The sequence below is a fragment of the Mesoplodon densirostris genome, chromosome 13 (assembly GCF_025265405.1).
Source record: "Mesoplodon densirostris isolate mMesDen1 chromosome 13, mMesDen1 primary haplotype, whole genome shotgun sequence".
Classification (NCBI taxonomy): domain Eukaryota; kingdom Metazoa; phylum Chordata; class Mammalia; order Artiodactyla; family Ziphiidae; genus Mesoplodon; species Mesoplodon densirostris.
Window position 1 is genome coordinate 23,730,506 of NC_082673.1, and position 20,537 is coordinate 23,751,042.

Below are 20,537 nucleotides of genomic sequence, written 5' to 3' on the forward strand. Positions count from 1 at the left end.
GGGTATTCGTAGCCATTTGTGGATTACTATCCTCTTGAACTTTGTTTCTGATTCGATCTTCCTTCAGGGTTTAGAGGAAGACACCTGAGTATATATTTATACATATAAAATGATAAAAATATAAATACATACACACACATACACCACACACTCCCACTGTTTGGCTGTTAGGCGGTCAGTGGCCCTAGAATTTAAGTCATTTATTTGTACCACTTGAATCTAGTGTTGTTCATTCCTCATCAGTGCACGTTTAAACATAATTCCAGACAGAAGATGATGTGAATTTTACAAAATACAAGGTAAGATATATGTCTGAGAAAAATAGAGTTCGGACACAATTAACAACTTTTTGGATTCAAGCATTTCTGGTGATTCTGGTGCTATCGGAATCAGCAAAAATAATAATACTAGCTTAAACTTATATATTGCCTACTATGTACTAGGCATATAAGATGAAAAGAAGCGGGCTTCCGTGGTGGCGCAGTGGTTGAGGGTCCGTCTGCCGATGCAGGGGATACGGGTTCGTGCCCTGGTCTGGGAAGATCCCACATGCCGTGGAGCGGCTGGGCCCGTGAGCCATGGCTGCTGGGCCTGCACATCTGGAGCCTGTGCTCCGCAACGGGGGAGGCCACAACAGTGAGAGGCCCGAGTAACGCAAAAAAAAAAAAAAAAAAAAAAAAAAAAGAAGCAAAGATATGAATTTAACAGTATGGGAATGAAAATAATCTTTAAAGTTGAAATTAAAAAGTTCTTAAGTACATTTAACTTCCCATCACCTTAACCCTAGATAAGCAATTAACTTCAGTAACTGTTCCCTCCTTTTATGGAGGAGGCGGTGGTGGTTAAAATTGAATAAATAATGTATATGTATTTATTTGCAAAGTGCCTAGAATTTTAAAAAATGCATTAAAGACAAAGCACAGTATTATTATAACATTCTTCCATATATTACATGGAAGCACATAATACATACAGCCAAGCAGGCAGAATCCTCTCATTTCTCTAACGTACAAATTAGGTCATCATAGATTCCACTGTCCTAAACTTTCCAACTAAAACAAAGCTGGACAAAATCTTTTAAAAACCCACAAACTGTACCAACCTGAGGACCTATATTGGAATTTCAAGCTGTTGATCACTGGTGGCCAGGTGACAATATGGACAGGTGGCAATATGATCATTACTGAAAAAAAATCTTAAAGTCAAAATCTTTTTGTGGCAAGTTAGTACTTAAAATTACATTTCATCTATAAGGTAGAACTCATATTTTTTGTTTGATATACAACACTGCTCATTTATACAGATACCAAAATTACAGTGAATCAAGTGAAAGTTGTTTTGACTAAATCTATATAATCAATAACATATGAGTCTGGCTGTGCATGCATGTTTTTAGTCCATTTAAAAATATTAAGACAAATGGTATTTTATAATATGTCTGGGAAAACCTGATTTTTTAAAGTTAATCTTGAAAAACATAGCATATTCCATATTCCACATGGTATATTCAAAGCTTTAAATATTATTTTAAAAGTAGAAACTTCTGAATCACAAGAGAACCTAAAAACTGTAACACATGCTCTTTATTAAACATACACAATTTCCATTAATATATAATGTAGAAGATTAAAACCTCTAACACAGGATAATCTACAACTGCACACTTTGTATTTTTTCCCCAAGCACATCCTGACATATATTAATGTAAGAAGTAACATATCATTTTTTCCCACTCAGTGATTATCTTGAACATATTTTACATTAGTTTGTGATTAAACTTTTAATATATATTTTTAATTTTTAATTTATTGAGTTATTTTTAAGGTTACATACACTGTTTCATTTAGTCCTCTTATTATATTTCTTAAAAGAGTAAAAAGCTCCTCCATAGTTTGAGAATCTTTTTTTAACCTGAAATAGGTTTGAATAAAAATAATTTAAGATTTCACACTTCTTGTTTTTTTTTGCTTTTCCTTTTATTTTTTCTTCCTGTGTTTTTACAAGTTTGTTTCACATTTCAAAATAGTAAAATGAATCTAAACACTTTAGATTTTGCTAAATTTAGCATATTAAAAATTTTTAAATAGGAGTATAAGGGCTCTAAGATGGAAAATCTTCGGAAAAACTTGACTACGATTATTACTGTAAGAGTTTCATTTCCAGCTCCATCTGTTCTTCTAATCATTCTAAATTCCAAATGCAGTGTAAACAGTTAAAAAAAACCAAGTCTTACAAATCAATTCTTGCCTTTAAACACACGATCTTCGGAGTCGCACGCAGCGTCTGTATAAGCAGACTCCTCCCCACTCTTGGGGAAAACCCTGCCTAATATTTATAACGTTATGACATACTGTAATACTCACAAGGTGGTTGTAGAAGTATAAACACGACTGGAGTTATCTGATTGGCTGCTGGTGATGTAACACCCATGTCAATACTTCCCACTGAACGCACGTGTTCGACCTTTTATTTAAATTTCCATTTCATCACAGCAATAAGACACTCGGGGCGGTGCATTTTCTGTGAAATGATTATTGCCTTGGGCCTGAGGTGCTGCCTCGCACACACAATGCATCAGACGAGGAGGTGTCCGTGGTTGCAACCTCCTCGCGTGAAAGGCACAGCCCGGTCCAGTCTTTGTGAAGGAACAAAATAAGTTCACTTCCTTGGGCACCGCCACCCACCCCCAGCAAATGACAAGGCTGGAGCGCAGCTCCCACCGCACAGTTATTTCCAAAGTCCCAGGTGAACTCGTGGCGAGAGAAGGAAAATGTGCTTCCCGGGCGCGGGTAGGTGCGTGCGGGCAGCGGGGAGACGGCCAGACCCTGACACTCCCCAGCTGTTAGTCCTCCGCGGAGCCCGGCCCCGGCCGCACACGCCCGCCCCCTCCCCGAGACCCCCAGCCCGCCGCCCGGCCTTTTGTCCCCCGCTCGTCGGCCGACTTCCTTCCCCGCGGCCGCACCCCCGCCCCCAGGCCGGAGGCGCGGCCCGGCCCCTTTCCCGGTCCCCTGGCGCCCCCACCCCACCCCACCCCAGCCCAGCCCCAAGCCCAGCCCCCCTCCCCCAGCCCGGCCCCCACCCTTTCCCCCTCCAGCGGTTACTGCTACCCCGGTGCATTGTGGGCGCACGGTCCGTTGTTCATTTGCCATTCGACCTCCGCCGGGGCCTGGTCGGACGGAAACGCTCCGCCGGCTTTATTGTCGGTTCGTTATGTGGCGGAGCCCGGCAGTTTAACGTGCTTCTCGCCCTCAGCGCCTCGGAAGCCGGCAGCGGGTTGGGACTCCTCGGCGCGCCGGAGGAAGGATATCTGTTTGGAGGGTCGGTGTGTGCGCGCGGCTTTAAAGAGGGGGCAGCGGAGGGTCTCCCCGCACTCCGCCTCTCAACTTCGAAGGCCCCACGCGCCCCGGCTCGCTGCTCACCTCTCCGCCGCCCGCCCCCTTCTCCGCGCGGGACGCTGCCCGGAGCGCAGCGGGGCGGGGGTGGAGGATTACGAGGCGGCCGGAGGCGGCGGCCCGGCGGGCGGCGGCGGCGGCGGCGGACGCGTGAGGTAGCCCCGGGGAGCGAGCGCGAGCCGGGCGGGAGGGCGAGGCCGAGCCCCGCGAGACCGGAACGCCCGGGGTGGGGGCGGGGGCGAAGCGGAGGGGGAGCGCGCGGGACGCGGCCCGAGGCCGGGCGCGAGCCGGGGCACCGGGCGGCGGCGGCGGCGGCGCGCGCCATGTCGTTCAGTGAAATGAACCGCAGGACGCTGGCGTTCCGAGGAGGCGGGTTGGTCACCGCCAGCGGCGGCGGCGGCGGCTCCGCGAACAATAACGTTGGCGGGGAGGCCTCGGCTTGGCCCCAGCACCCCCAGCCAAGACAGCCCCAGCCGCCAGCGCCGCAGCAGCTCAATGGGCGGGGGGCCGACGAGGAAGTGGAATTGGAGGGCCTGGAGCCCCAAGACCTGGAGGCCTCTGCCGGGGTGGCCGCCGCCGCCGAGGAAACCAAGGAGTTGCTGCTCCCCCAAGACGCGGGCGGCCCCACCTCTCTGGGCGGCGGTGGCGCAGGGGGCCCCCTGCTAGCGGAAAGGAACCGTCGGACTCTGGCCTTCCGAGGCGGCGGCGGCGGCGGGGGGCTCGGCAACAATGGCAGTAGCCGCGGCCGGCCCGAGACCTCGGCGTGGCCCCTGAGGCATTTCAATGGGCGAGGGCCCGCGGCCGTGGAGCTGGAGCTGGACGCGCTGGAGGGGAAGGAGTTGATGCCAGACGGCGCGTCCCTGAGCGACAGCACCGAGGACGAAGAGGAGGGGGCGAGCCTGGGCGACGGCAGCGGGGCGGAAGGCGGCAGCTGCAGCAGCAGCAGGCGGTCGGGCGGCGATGGCGGGGACGAAGCGGAGGGCAGCGGAGTGGGAGCTGGCGAAGGAGAGACTGTCCAGCACTTCCCGCTCGCGCGGCCCAAGTCCCTAATGCAGAAGCTCCAGTGCTCCTTTCAGACCTCCTGGCTCAAAGATTTTCCCTGGCTGCGCTATTCCAAGGATACTGGCCTTATGTCTTGCGGCTGGTGCCAGAAGACCCCCGAGGACGGGGTAAGCGGGGACCTGCCTCCAGTGGGGCACGACGAGCTTTCGCGAGGGACCCGCAACTACAAGAAAACCCTCCTTCTGAGGCACCACGTCTCTACTGAGCACAAACTCCACGAAGCCAACGCCCAGGTACGGTGTATTCTGCTTCTGCTTCGGGAGAAAGGTTTATCAGCTGAAAACCCCGTTTTCCTGGGTGAAGACATCTTTCCTGTTGGGAGAGAGGTGTCGGGAGCTTACGCGTGGGGGGGTTAGAAAACCTGGGAACAAGTTTTCAAAAGTTACCGGGGGAGGGGGAGGGGGGAATAACAATTTTCTAATTGTAGCGCTGAATTTGTTTTAATTTTTTCATGACGCAGATTTCTTTGCCCATCAGGTTGAATCAAAAGGAAAGTTTAATACGCGAGGTGGAAGGGTTTAACCCTGTAAGGTTAGCTTTGTGGGGTCAAAATGTTATTAGCTGTGGTTTTAGGAAAGCTGCTTTATGTTGGTAGTCTTTCAGCTTGCCGGTGGAAGTCAAATCTGGTAACTCTTTGAAGAATGAATTAAACAATTTCCTTAATCTTTGACGCTACCCCTTTTAGGAGAACATCCAACGGAGAAAAATATTTTTTATCATATCAGGATAATGTGAAATATGAGAGCAGTATGTAAATGTAGAGGAAGCTATGTGGATAAGACTCCTTTTTCGTGGATTATTTTACTAAATCCATCTCCGTTAAACTTGTTGAACTTCTCTTTCCAAAGGCATACTTTTGGTAAATTGTGGTAGTTTTTGTTTCCTTCTACCCAGATTTTTGTGCTGAGATTTTCTGTAATCCCCCCTTTTCAAAAAGTTTCTTGTAAATGCAGTTTACTTTAAACTTAGCATATTTGAAATGTTTAAAGTTACTTATACCAAGTAGTTGATTTGGACTGGTAGAGAATGTATTTACCAGACTCCTTAAAATCATAAGTTCTTAGTTATAAAACAAGTAAGCTATACTTCAGTTGTTCTTAGCTCTTGTTTTAATATTTCTAGTCTAAAGATAATAGTCTTAGCATTTTGATAATCCTTTTTCAAGCCAAACAGATGTTGATCAGTGCTTCGAAGACTTTTAGACAACCTGTGGTGGTGGATCGAATTTATTCTTTTGTATTGCTAGCCATTGATTTTAGAAAGTCACCTTTCGGATATTAAGTCCCTTTGTGTCTTTATTGGAGTGATCTTGCTGTTCAGAACACTTATACTGGAGTTAATTAGGCACTATCCAATAACCCTGTAGCCCAGAAGTTTCCCAGAAGTTGAGGCTTTAACGTTAAAGCATAGGGTTGTTTTTCTCAGGGGGCTATGGCAACAGTTTTTGCACAAGTTATAGTTGCCTAAGCCCTAGAAGGAAGGTCACTTAAAGATATAAGGCCCAGAAAGGTTAAGTAAATTGTCCCAAGTCTTACAGTTCTTCGTGATAAATGAGACTGAAGTCTATAAGGAATGTTGCAATGGAAAAAAAAAGTTTTGGAGTAAATCTCGGTTCAGATCTCAGCTTTCTGCAATTACTAGCTTTGTGAGCTTGGGCACTGGAGTGCCAAACTTGTCTTCTGTATGCCGAATACAGATGTCCCTTACTCTGCTCTGGCAAGTAATTATCCTGTTCCCATTTTACAGAAGAGGAGTCTAGAGGCTTTAAAGAGTTACATATTCTTGAAGTTATTTAGTAGTATGATGGAGGTGGAAGGCTTGTGAAAATGAAAGTGTGCTTTTCTAAATGGTAAGTTGGTTATTTAGAAACATTTAAAAAGACAATCAGAATGAATTTTCCTAATCCAGTGGACCAGTTACTCTTATCTTCTTCAGCGTAGTCTACGTGTAGGCAGATCTGAATGGGAGTACAAATTATAATTAGCTGCTTAGTGAACCTGAAATCAGGAAGGGGAATTAGTGGATAACTTTATGATAGACTTAGTGTGGTGTATCCTTCTCCCCTAGGCATATGTCTGGATTAGGGAATTCATTCCTAGGTAAAACCTTTTCTAAACTTAATCCGTGAGTTATCCCTCCCTTACCCTTTGCCCCCTTAAACTCCCTTTTTACAGATATAATCTGTAGACCACCTTTTTTCTCTTAGGACATTATTTCATTAGACTGAGAATAATAAAGTTTAGTAGTCATGTTTGTCTAAGGCTATTTATTGGTTCCCTGGATTGGATTTTGGATGTTATTTCTGTTTTCATTCTAACTAACCTTAGTTTGGGGTGTTACCTTGTGATTGACCCCAGGTACCACCTATAGAATCCTTTTGTCTTGTTATTACATGAGTGTCAGGTTCAAGAACTGACTTATTTTTTCCTACGGGCAGAGTTAATCACTTTTTTTTCCATTGCCATGTAGCCTTTGATTACCTGTAGGAGGCAGTATAGCACAATCTGTAAGAGCACTCTTGAGTTTAAAGAAGGGGGACCTGAGTCCTAATCCTCTTTCTTGGCAGGAAAATGAGTTAGTTACCTTCTGGTTTCCTCATGTATGCAAAGTATATATGCCAGCACATAATCCCTCAGTAAATGATAACTGTTATTGTCATCATTACTTATTTTGCTTGTAGGTAACTATAACAACATTTTTTGGGGGGACTTGGTACCTCATGTCTCAGTGTTACCAGTTTTCTCAGTTTGGGAGCCACTTTATCTCATGGAATCACTCTTGATTCTAGAGAGCAAACCAGTTCTCTTCTTCATACTTTTAGAGACTCTGGCCATTCAGTTCTTTGAACATTGAGACTTTCTCATCATACATGCAGTTTTTCTCACCTTCGTAAGAAATATCTTGCATTAGCCTTGTCCTGTCTTAAAAATGCTGAAATAAGAGTTTTGGAGTTCCTCTGGCAAGAATTAAGTTTGAGGCTAGGGTGTAGTTCACTCCCTTTATCCTCCCCTCCCTTTTTTTTTAAACCCAGAGGACTAGCAAGATAGTTTTATTATTATGAAAATAATACATGCTCATTTTCAAAAATTGGAAAGTATAGAAGGATAAATAATAGCAGATGAGTCTCCCTCTTACCTAGTTCCCCCTCACCTCCCAATAACAGTTTCTTCTATCTACTTCCACAGTCTTTGCACATACACGCATCTGTGTGTTTATCCTCTCTTTATTTAAACGTAATCAGGAGCACATGGAGGCCTGTTTTTTTGAGAAGAGTTTGGCCAAATCTTAGTATGTGAATAAGGGTTACTTTACTTTTTGTTTCTTATATGCCTTCTGTAAGAGAAAAGTTATTTTCCATTAATTCCATGGTGGTGGCCAAAAAACTGCGGCACATTCTTTTTTTTTTTTTTTTTTTGGCTGTACCTCACGCCTGTGGGATCCCTAACCAGGGATCGAATCTGTGCCCCCTACATTGGAAGTGTGGAGTCCTAACCATTGAACCGCCGGGGAATTCCCTGTGGCACATTCTTAAAACCTTTGATATTCTTCTGTTATTTGGATGTTGGTTGTTAAGGATTGCTCATAGGAGAGTCCATAAATCTGCTTTCAGAATGTGTTCTGGAGCCTTCTATTTCAGAAGTACCCTTGTATTTTTAAGGATTTGTAAGGGACAACATGTAGTTTCTGTTTTGAGTAACAACTGCCTATATCTTAAGAGTCAGGTTCAGTGATTAGCTCATATAGGAGTTGACCATTTGGCCCAGAGGACTTTAAAATTGCTTTAATAACAGTGATTACCACTGTATCTTGGTTCAGATCACTTTCTACCCAGTTGTGAAATTTTCGTAGCCTAAATCACACATTCTGTCAACTCTTTCCAGTTTAGTAAGCTTAAAACATGCACTCAAATGTGTTATTGTTATAAATTTAGTTAACCTTTCCAGAAAGTAAATATGTAATTCAGATCAGTGATCTGATTAAAATTACTAATTGGAATATGTTGGTGAGCAACAAAAGCAAAGGTGGGACAGATCTACTAGCCTTCTTTGCATTTGGCAGAAATATGTTGTTTGTTTGTTTTAAAGATTTTGGAAGAAAGACTGAAAAAACCTTAAACTAGCAAGGAGAAATAGGTATTACAGATGACTACGGAGCCTATGGCCCATTAAGTAATCAGTTTGTATAATACATAGGTTCTAATAGTCATTCATTGTGTTTGATTTGGTAAAAGCTGGTTCCTTTTCCTTGTGGTTTTTACTATATGTTACAGTGTATCTAGAATTGGCTTGTTTCTCCCTCTTAAATTTACATACACATATTAGGTAGATACAAGGCACTGAAGATAAACCTATATAAATAAGACATTTTTCTGCCCTCAAGAAACTTGTACTCTAGTAAGGAGAGACAGACATAAAATGATAGCTACCATGTTAGAAGTATATTCAAGTTACAGTTAAGACACTAAGGAAAGTCATCAGTTCTATTTGTGAAGGTTGGGAGAAGCTTGTAGAATTGGCTCCTAACTTAATTGTGTTAAGTGAATAAGTGTTGAAGAGGGGAGGGCATTCCAGGCATTGCAGTGGGAAGCAGCTTGAGCATAGTGGAAATTGATGGCTTGATGTGTCTGAGAAGTAGATAATTTGGTTGTTGAGTAGGATGAAAAATCAAGTTTGAATGGGTAGACAGACTCCAGGTTATGGACGATCTTTTTATGTTGAAATGATTGTATTGATATTTTATTCTGCTAACAATGGGCAAACTATTTAGCAGTTTTAAGCAGGGGAGAACCACGATGAAATACGCGTAAGTTGCTGTTTAGAAGCACCTGTGTAGTGTGTATGTGTGGGTTTTGAGGAGAGCTCGTAATAAAGCATATTTTTGGCATCTAAAATGGTTGGAAGTTGTAATCACCTGAAGGCTAATACCCCAGGCCTATAGATTTAGAATTTCTAGGGATAGTACTTAAATTGCAAGGAAAGATGCCATCACTCAAGGAGATCAGAGAAGTGATAGAAGATTGCAAAGGAGATTTTCCTTTCTTTCTCTACTGACTGTTACATAATTTGTCAGTACTACTAGCAGGCATCTATTTGGCATCATGTTCGCAGTGGCCTTGTTTGTCCTCATTACTAGAAACTGAATTTGGGTTTGTAAGTGGACATTGATGTTTTAAATCTTTCAGTAGTAAAGATTTTTGGTTTTAATGCTTTTAGCTTACACTTTGATGTTTATGTTGGAAATTGTTTTTTCTACTGATGCATTTATCAAAAGAGGACTATAATTCTGGGTAGGGAGGTAAATACTAATTATTTGATTTTTTTAGCCAAATAGCATTTCTTTATTTATGGATTGACTACAGATGAGCTCACTGCAACTGAAGTTCTCTCTCCCATTGTACCCCTCAGAAGGGTGGGGAGACTGGGTAGTGTGGTCTTGGATTCTCTGCAGGTTGGTGGCATTATCTAGCTCCCCCAGCTAGAATGCTGTGAAGACCCTATGATCTCCCTCCCCTCCCCTACCTTGAAATCTAGTTAATCACTCAAGTATGGATTTTACTTTCCAAATTTTTTTCCAGGCTCTGCCTCTCTACCTCTCCCCCCATTATTATCTCTGTTACCTAATTAAGGTCCTTGTTTCTTGGCGAGTGCAGTGTGTTGCACTATTAACAATAGATTCCCCTGGTCACAGTATCTCTAGTCTTCATCCCCTGATAATTATCCTCCACTTTGCTGCCACAGTCATCTCTATCTGCTAATTCAATCAGGTCACTACTTCTAAAGCTGTGTAGGCACCTATGGCAGTGGTTAATCTTGTGCAGGATTCGAATCTCTTGATAATCTGATGCAACTTATAGACACTTAGCTCCAAAAACATTCATAAGAGCATAGTTGCATTTCTTGGGCTTTTTTGGGATCACCTTGAAGTTCTTTCATAAATCTAGAATTGTGAGGATCTGTAGACCATCTTGGTTCTTTTTCTCATGCCATCTCATTTGCTTAGAGTGCTCATCCTACCATTCCACTCTTGGCATCCTTTAAGGTTCAGCTCAGATCTTTCTTTCAAAAAGCATCTCCTCCCCCACCTCCAAAAAAACTGGATTAGATACACTTCCTCTCTGCTCTCATAACATGCTTGTTATACTCTTCAGTACCTTAAGAATCTTGCTCAGTAGTGATAACTTCAGGTTGGGAACTAATTCATTTTGGGTCTGCAATGTACAACCTGTCTAAAGTAGGCATTCACTTAATGCTTATTAAATAAGTGAGTAAAGTCAGGATTTTTCAAGCTTTTAGCAGCTTTTTCTCTGAGTAAAATATTTACTATTTTTTGTCCTCTCTGGAAATAAATTTGAAGATAATAAGCTGTGAGGATTTTAACCAAATGTATACTTTTCTATATTTTCTTAATTTTGGAAAAGTTAATTAAGGTGTCTTCCAGATCTAAAATTATAATTTTACGTATGGACATCTTCACAAATAAAATAACGGAAGACTTTTCATATTTATAGATTCTCTGGTATAGCAAATTGTCTGATTTTTGAAGTCTGACCATTCCCTTAAAATCTCCTTGTTTATCTAGTTTAGACTAATGTCTGGGCTAAGTCGTGTTTTCCTTTTCGGGAAAGAGAATAGAAAATTTTCCAACTGGTCTTTAAAAAGACTAGTTTTGGAAATATTCAAACCTTTTTATCAGTATATTTTTACTTATCAGTGATATCTCATGTTTATCAATATACTGAGAATGGACATAGAATGTTAAAGAAAGAACTAGAGAGATAGATGACTTCTTAGGGATCTATTATGACTTTTGTCTTTAGTACTAGGAATTTATTTGGTTCAGCAAATAATATTGGCAGTTTATTTTAGTGCTTATTTTGCTCTGTTTTACCCATATCCTCAAATAATACTCCCGCTTGTTGAATACATATATTCTTGACTTGTAAACCCTTCATTGTGAAGAGCATGTTTAATAGGTGCTACAGAAACATGGCACAGTGCTCTGATCAATACTGAAGGAGAAACAGCTGGTGTTGCTTGTAGAAACAGGTAACATTACTGTTCTTGCACAATAGTAATGAGAAAAAGTAGTGGTTGAATAGCGTGTTTGGTTTTGCATAGTTTGTGTCAAAAATGGAATGGGCAAATATTTTGGTGGATAGGCTTTTGTCTAAGTTATTTTTAAAAATTAGGACATTTGGTCTGATAATGGCAGAGAATTACAGAAATTAGGACTGGCCCAGAAAATTCAGAACAGTCACCATGGCCTAAAATAACTGCTATGATGTAGCCACCTCCTTTTTAAAGTGTTTTGAACTGCTTAGTGTATAAACTTCAGGCACTTCTTGACTTGTACATGCTAATTCACTGCTTCCACAGACTCCTTCATGATGTGCTGCTAAATTTTGATCAGTGCTTTTTGCTTCTTCCAAGTATTCATACTGTTACTACAATACCTGTTAGAACTTCGAACCGAACGAGCTTTGCTGGGCAGGTATGGCATGCATAGCAAAGCTTAGTTTTAGGCTTGCATCAAAGAAAGATGCTGCAGTTTGGAAATTTGCTGTAGTGAATAGAGAGCATAAGCAAATTAGTAAAAAGTCTTTTAGTAAAAGTAAACAGTATGATGCTTCTGTAGAAAATTATACTACAGCAGTAACTATTTTAGATATTTTTAGTATTGGTTTAGTTCTTTATATATTCATACAAGTCCTAAACATTTCCCATTCCCTTTGCTAAATAGTTTGAAACTTCACAACATACTGGTTGGTTTATGTACAAGATCTAAAAGTTAAAATGTCTTTTTAACCTCACTTCCTTTCCTCCAGCCCCTCAAAGCAAACATTTGGGACTTAATCATGAATTACTTGATTACTTTACTCCAACTGTGGCTGTTAGCAGGTTTTGCTTAGGATTGGGTGTTTCAGTAGGAAAATATAGCCAATTTAGAATATTTTGGTCTGGCAGAGCAAGAATGTGGGGGTGGGGTTGGAGTATAAGTGTGCAGTATAAGTGTGCAGTATGAAATTATGAAGTATAAGTATGCAGTATAAGTATGCAGTATATAAGTATGCAGTATAAGTATGCAGTGTAAGTATGCAGTATAAAAGTATAAGTATGCAGTGTAAGTATGCAGTATAAAAGTATGAAGTATAAGTATGCAGTATAAGTATGCAGTATAAAAGTATGAGGTATAACTATGCAGTATAAGTATGCAGTATAAAAGTATGAGGTATAACTATGCAGTATAAGTATGAAGTATAAGTATGAAGTATAAGTATGCAGTATAAGTATGCAGTATAAAAGTATGAAGTATAAGTATGCAGTGTAAGTATGAAGTATGAGTATGCAGTATAAGTATGCAGTAAGTATAAGTATGAAGTATAAGTATGCAGTTGAGGTGCTGGGACGTGATAGGGATGCTGCCAAGGGTCAGTTGGAAATGCAAAGGAAATTCTCCACTTTCTGCACTTCATTCTGTAGTGATCGTGTACTCCAGATTTGCAGGGTTATCTGTAATGTTTCATTATTGTGAAATACTGAAGTGTCCCGGAATTCTAGTGTTTTGGTTCTTTCAGTTGACTTCTCATACCTGGAAGCAGCACGAAAATTCTTAGATAGATTATGTGATCTGGTTTAGTTTCAGAGAATTGGGATTGTTATATGCATGACCCCCTGTGTTCAGGACTCAGAATGAAACCTGTTATTTTTGTAATTTAGCCCTACCCATGGTGGGGTTAAATGGAGATGTGGGATTGCTTCAGGAATCTCACCACCATTTAAAATATTCAATGAGAAATATTTTGCAGTCCTAACAGCTTTTTTCCCTACACCCTTTTTTCCCCTAATGCCTCCTTCTCTCTTTTCCTCTCCAAGCATATCAGTCCTCCCAGCATGTATCTTTTCCATGTTTTTCCCAGGTTCATATACTCATAGATCTGTATATATGTATCTCATTATTTTATAGTAATGACCTGTATTTAAGTTAATATTTTGTGCCAAAGAAAGTAATGAATCTTTAACACTTAAATAAGGTCAGCATTGTCAGTTATCTTTTCTACTAGAAATGTCTAAGCACTTTTTTTTGCTGGAAAACAATTATTACTTCAGTTATCTATGAAAGTTATTGAGCAAGGTCCTGAGAGAATAGACACCTGCCTTATTTAGGGAGCTTAACCACCTAGTCACTTTGTGAGTAAAGTCCTGAAGTTCTTAATTAGAAACATTCATAGTACTTACTGCTTTCTAGTTTAAGAAGGCATGGTGACTTGCCCAAGGACACACGCTTAATAACTAGCATAGGCAGCATTCCAAATCTAGATCACACTCCTTTATTTTTTCTGTTGATATCACATGTTATTTTATAGGAAATTACCATAGCTTTAGTGTTGCTAAAATGAACTGTAATGAGTACTTATAAGATTGCTAAGAGGGAAGATTATAAACATTAAGAATTTTGAGTTCAGGAATTTTACCTGATGGATAGTATTTATGGTCCTAAAGAGATAAGTCATTTTGAAAATTGATTGGGAAATTATATACTTGGTTATTCCTGTAGTTTGAAGCACATTTTTTATTAGGGTCCTAACTTTATCATTAGTTAGATTTAATTAACTTTGTTGACCTAAACTATTTGACTCAATGTTTGCCAAGAGTTTTACGCATTTATTATTTTATTTATTTTTATTTTTGGCTGCGTTGGGTCTTTGTTTCTGTGCGCGGGCTTTCTCTAGTTGCGTCGAGCAGGGGCTTCTCTTCGTTGTGGTGCGCTGGCTTCTCATTGCGGTGGCTTCTCGTGGTGGAGCACAGGCTTTAGGTGCACTGGCTTTAGTAGTTGCGGTACGCGGGCTTCAGTAGTTGTGGCTCATGGGTTCAGTAGTTGCGCACAGGCTTTGTTGCTCCGTGGCATGTGGGATCATCCCGGACCAGGGCTCAAACCTGCACTGGCAGGCGGATTCTTAACCACTGAGCCACCAGGGAAGTCCCTTAAATAATTCTTAATCCATGTCTTCAGCTATATTTGAAAAGATAGCATGATATGTGATACATATTCTTTAAATGAAATTCTGCCGATCCTCAGGATGTTTCTTTTTTTTTTTATGATAACAGTGGCTTGAAGCAAGCTAAACTGTTCACTCCTTTCCTCTCAATATTTGGGATTGTGAACACTTCAGTCTCAATATGTAATGATTACTAACAAATTAGTATATTTGATAGTGCTTTTTAAAAAGTTACTGATAATGATTTGTTGTCTTTGGTCTGATGGCTTTAAAAAGTAAATAAAATTTAATATTAATGTTTTCCATGTATTACAGGAGTCAGAAATACCATCAGAGGAGGGGTACTGTGACTTTAATAGTAGGCCAAATGAGAACTCTTATTGCTATCAACTTCTTCGACAACTAAATGAACAGAGGAAGAAAGGTATTCTCTGTGATGTCAGCATTGTGGTGAGCGGAAAAATCTTTAAAGCTCATAAGAACATCCTGGTTGCAGGCAGCCGTTTCTTTAAGACTTTATATTGCTTTTCAAACAAAGAAAGCCCTAACCAAAACAATACTACCCATTTAGATATTGCTGCAGTTCAAGGTTTTTCAGTCATCTTGGACTTCTTGTATTCTGGTAACCTGGTGCTCACAAGCCAAAATGCCATTGAAGTAATGACAGTGGCCAGCTATCTTCAAATGAGTGAAGTTGTTCAAACTTGCCGAAATTTCATTAAAGATGCCTTAAATATAAGCATTAAATCAGAAGCTCCAGAGTCTGTAGTTGTGGACTATAATAATAGAAAACCAGTTAACAGAGATGGCCTGTCTTCATCACGGGATCAAAAAATTGCCAGTTTTTGGGCAACACGGAATCTTACCAATTTGGCAAGTAATGTAAAAATTGAAAATGATGGTTGTAACGTCGACGAGGGCCAAATAGAAAACTACCAAATGAATGACAGTAGTTGGGTCCAGGATGGTTCACCTGAATTGACAGAAAATGAGTCTCAAGGTCAAACAAAAGTGTTTATTTGGAATAATATGGGGTCCCAGGGAATTCAAGATACTGGCAAAACAAGGAGGAAAACCCAAGCTACAAAGAGATTTATTTATAATATACCACCTAATAATGAAACAAATTTAGAAGATTGCTCAGTGATGCAGCCACCTGTTGCCTATCCAGAAGAAGATTTGTCATTCATCAAGGAAGAACCAGGTAAATATTGTATATACAAAGGTATTTCAGTTCTAATTCTGGTTGGATATAATCTTGTGTGTATTCTTAAAGTATTTTTTTCATTATAAAAAGAATACACATAAGTAATACTAAAATTTGAGTCTTTAATAGAAGGGAGAAAATCACTCAAACAAGCACATATTATATCTTACATAATCTTATACTAAATGTAAGATTTAGCATGTCTTAGTTTTTTCTCTAAGCATGTAGATGTGAGTTTCTCAAAGGTGTTAACTATAGGAATTTGCCCATATTTTACGTAATATGGACTCCATGTATAGTTCTTTGACTTTCCTGATCTTTAGCCTCTGATCACTTTTTGTACCCAGTACTGGAAAAGATAAAATCTTCTGGTTGTAATGTGTGATCCGTGTGTCATTTCAGGACATTTTTGAGATCTAGTTAACACTCTTTATTCTTAATTTTCTTCGTAAACATATAATTGTTTTATAGAAGTTTGCAAATGTTAATGGGATTATTCTACTTTGTTTAGAGCTACTGTTCTGTGCTCCGCATAGATCTTTCAGAAGCTGGAATATTTTAAATTTGTCCCACTATTACCTCATTTTCATTCTCATTTACATTAGTTAAGTAAGAGAGAGGCCTCTGAGACCTTTCTCTTCAATATATTCCCAAAGGAATATATATATATATATATATATATATATATATATATATATATATATATATATAAGAACCTCAGCATATCACATTTGTAGTGTGGGTTTTTAAAAAAATGGAGTGAGTGGGGGGCCATTGTTGAAGATTGAAAATAGATTTGAAACTTTTCTTTACGTTTAATTTGATTGTCTGTGTTTAACTTATTTGAAGAAGTAGCCCAGTGGGTTTGAGATTTTCCTGTGTGGACCCCAGACTTGTCTACCACCGTCATGGACGATTTAGTGCTTGTGTTGCTTCAGAGCTCTATAACTGTTCAGGGTCTGATTTACGTGATGGTGATCATCTGGGGATGGAGTACTTCCTGTTAAAGAGAATCCTTGTTGTTAGCTCCCAAAGGGCAAAATGCCATAATCCTGTGAAATGGTTCCTCTGGCTGTTTAGGTTTGGGTTTAATTTTCATTGGTAGAAATTTTTAATCATGTGAAAATCAGTATGCATGTGTAATGAATACTATTTGCTGATCTTTCCCCTCCTACTTATCAAGTATTTAGCAATAAAACCCCAGAGGTAGTTTCTTTAAAGTATTAATGGTAAGTAGACTTTCTTAGCAGCACTTATGTTTTGTCTTAATTTTTAGTGTAGAAGACCTTGAAGCAGTTCTCAGAATTAGAGCTACATTGTCTTTTTCTGCATGAATTAATCATTTAGTAGTATGGTGGGAACCCTGTAGTGTTTTTTTAATTTATATAGATAACACGCAGTATAAGGAGTTAGCAGATTATTTTGTGTAGTAGTTGATTGACAAAACTAATCAGAGCTAACCCCGTTCTTAAAATTAATGCCACACATAATTGGAGTGATTCAAAGAGAAGAAAAGCAGTAATTTGAACCACAGTGCATACTTTCAAAAATAACATTGCTAGTGATTATCTTAGCAAGCACCCCTAGCTGTATCAATGGACTAAGTCTATCATAAATTAATTTTTGGTAGTCTAGTATGCTTTTAACTTATCTCTAATATCTTATAAATGAAAATTCTGTTTTGTTATTGATATCACATTACTATCTGATGAACCTTGCTTAACTCACAAGTTTGGTTGTATCAGTGATGTGCTACATTCCAGCTGTTAAAATTTTACACAACTTTTTAGTGCCTCTGAATCCACCTTTATTCAGTGGCAGAAAATGGGTCCTGTAAGAGCTAGAACATAATATGATACAGAGCCAGAGGCTGGCAAATTTTTACTGTAAAGGGCCAAGCAGTAAATATTTTTGGGTTCGTTGGTCATAAAGTCAGTTACTTAAGTCTGTCATTGTAGCCTGAAAGCAGTCAGACAGTATGTAAACAAATGAACATGGGTGTGTTCCATTGTTGCCAACTTTTGGTATAGAGCAGTGGGTCTTAATCATGGCTGCATGTTGGCATTACTTGGGAACTTTACAGGCCATCATGATTCTTGGATCTCCCTGCTAGGGATATAGATTTAATTGGTCAGGGATGTGGCCTGGTTGTTGAAACTTTTATAAACTCTGCAGGTGATTGTGTTGTGAACCAAGGTTGAAATCCGCTGATGTAGAGGAAAGAGCCCAAACTGAATCAGGATTGGGAAGTGAGCTCTGCCACTTACTATGTTACCATAATCAAATAAAGCTAAACTCGGTGCCCTCAGTTTCCTCTTCTTTAGAATATGCTATTTATTTTATAGGGTTATTATGAAAAATGACAAATATAAAAACATAGCTTCCCTGGTGGCGCAGTGGTTGAGAGTCCGCCTGCCGATGCAGGGGACACGGGTTCGTGCCCCGGTCTGGGAAGATCCCACATGCCGCGGAGCGGCTGGGCCCGTGAGCCATGGCCGCTGAGCCTGCGCGTCTGGAGCCCGTGCTCCCGCAACGGGAGAGGCCACAACAGTGAGAGGCCCGCGTACCGCAAAAAAAAAAAAAAAAAAAAAAAAACGTAGCTGACATGGTCATCTTAGTCCCCCTTAAAGACTATTGAGATTATTTAAAATCAATTTTCCAGTGCAGTGTACTTTCTACCAAATTCTAGATAAGTGGTCTTATAACCTCAGCCTGACCTTTTGTTTTAATACTTAGAATACTTTTTGAAGCAGCCTGTTCCAGGGTAGAATGAATATCATTATTAGGAAGTTACTTTATATTGAGCTAAAATTTGCTTCTCTTTAACTTCCTAATTCTGCCATTTTTAGTAATATAATCTGAGCCTAACCTCTAATCTCTCTAATCAACTTGATAACCCTTCAGATATTAACATTTGAAAAATTCACCTGAAGTCCCCTTCTTCTAGGCTAAGTGCTGTACCTCCCACCTTGTGAACTCCACACCATTTTACACCCTTCTTAACAGTCATAGACAGTTTGTTTCACCCTGAAATTTTGATGCACAGAATTGACTAGAACTCTCCAGGCAAATTCTGACCAGTAAAGAACACAGTGGGTCTGTATTTACCAAGGTTAAGGCCTTTCTCAAGGTCATTCAGTTAGTAAAAATAGAGGCAGTTTCCATGTTTAGGACTGTCTGGCATTAAAACCTTGGCAGTTAATAAACTAGTGACCCAGTCTTTTAAAAAATAAGGCCCATTTAAAACTTGTAACATTTTAATGAATTCCACATTAATGGTTATACTTTTTCTCGTTTTCACTTATTGAAAAAAGAGTGAAATTTTTCAGTGAAATAAATGCTTTTAAACGTACTTAAAATTCTAAACATCTGAAAAGTCGTGGTGAATTATCCATTTAGTCTATAAGCAGTGCTTGGTATATTTGGATTTGTGGGTCTCTTGTAGGAACTGTGACTTCCCAGATTCTTAAGCCTACTATTTGTAAATCACAGCTCTAAATAATGTCTTCTTGTCATATAATGTTGAAGGTGGTATTTGGATGCCTTATAAAGAAATATAATTGAGATATTGAGATAGGAAGGTTTATCAGGGATTGTATTCAGATAGTATTTTTTTAATCTTAAAGAAGGTAGTATACCTATTATTTGACTCACTACTGGGATTCCCTTCAAATCATTTTGATATATGAAGATATTTGGAAGTGGAACTCAGGAAAAGTTAGAAACTTCTTTTTTACTGTCTTATTGGGGTTTATGGGATAATTAAAACTGTTAGGAAAAACAATTCTGGGTAATAAAGTAGGAAAAAAAGGAGTCATTTAATGAGTTCCTTTGATAATGTAAAAATTTCAAAACCTCATCTTCCTGATTTACAGCCAGAAAACAAATTTTAGCCAAATAAATAAAGTACATGTAAATCTAAGATTAGAAATTAAATTGTAGGGGCAAAAATAACTAATGCCTACATTATTTTACACAGTGTGTTCATCTGTACTGTTAGAACAAGTCAGGTATGTTAATCCCATTTTTGATCTACTCTGGACTCATGGAACATTGGGTTTTCTGAATCTGTATTTTTGTATTATTTGTGCCAGTCACACTGGCAAGTTGCCCCCATTGTAAATAACTGTACTCTGCATGTAATACATTATATATATGCATGCAATACATACCTCATTTTGAACAAAGATTTTGAATGACTGACAAGAAACAAATTATCAAAATACAAATAAAATTTAGCAATAAAGAAGTGTGCTAGCCAAGGGTGTTAATATGGTTAGCCTAATTAAAATTGTTTTTTGTTGGTTCTAAGATGATAAGAAATCCTTCAAAGTGAGGAAACGTACCAGTTCTGTGGGATGACAAACTTTTCTGGTACTGAATTCTGAAAGGAATTTCTCCCGTGGGGTTTTGTATAGTTGACACCAAGTAGTATAATTGACAATTTCCCCAAAAGCATTTTCTAGTAAATGCAACAGTAGATTATATAATTAATTTTTATCTAATAAAAGCTGGTAAAATTTCATCTAGATAATTGAATTTTTCATGATGCCATACAAATACTCAGACGCAAGGTGGTTTTAGTTGATCAAAGGATATAATTTAGGGTTCTTTTAAACAATCTAGAAGTTCCTTTCTCTCATCTGTACTTTGAGATGGGAAAACAGCTTTGTGGCATTTGTGAATTTTTATTAATTCCTACAAGTAGATTTGAATTCAGGTTTAAGCTTTAACCTCTTTAATTTGTGTAATTGTCTTTTGGTTAAAAAGCATTTAATTCGAGTATTTAGAAAACAACTTTGAGAAAAGAATGCTCAAATTATATATCTTTAAGATATCCTAATGAGTCATACTTGAAGTAGTGAATTACCAGCACTTA

At 39.4% G+C, this 20,537-nt stretch overlaps 1 protein-coding gene across 3 annotated transcripts in view; it reads left to right on the forward strand.

The window, feature by feature from the left end:
• The first annotated feature begins 2,676 nt into the window (after window positions 1-2,676).
• ZBTB10 (zinc finger and BTB domain containing 10) overlaps window positions 2,677-20,537 on the forward strand; it is a 32,562-nt gene continuing 14,701 nt past the window's right edge. For 2 of the 3 annotated variants that reach the window (XM_060116257.1, XM_060116258.1), the window contains exons 1-2: window positions 3,673-4,687; window positions 14,767-15,655. In XM_060116257.1, the coding sequence (XP_059972240.1) occupies window positions 3,716-4,687; window positions 14,767-15,655 (1,861 nt within the window). In that variant the 5' untranslated portion in view covers window positions 3,673-3,715. Of the gene's footprint in view, window positions 2,790-3,672; window positions 4,688-14,766; window positions 15,656-20,537 lie in introns of those variants that run through there. The other variant, XM_060116259.1, reaches the window with a different exon arrangement.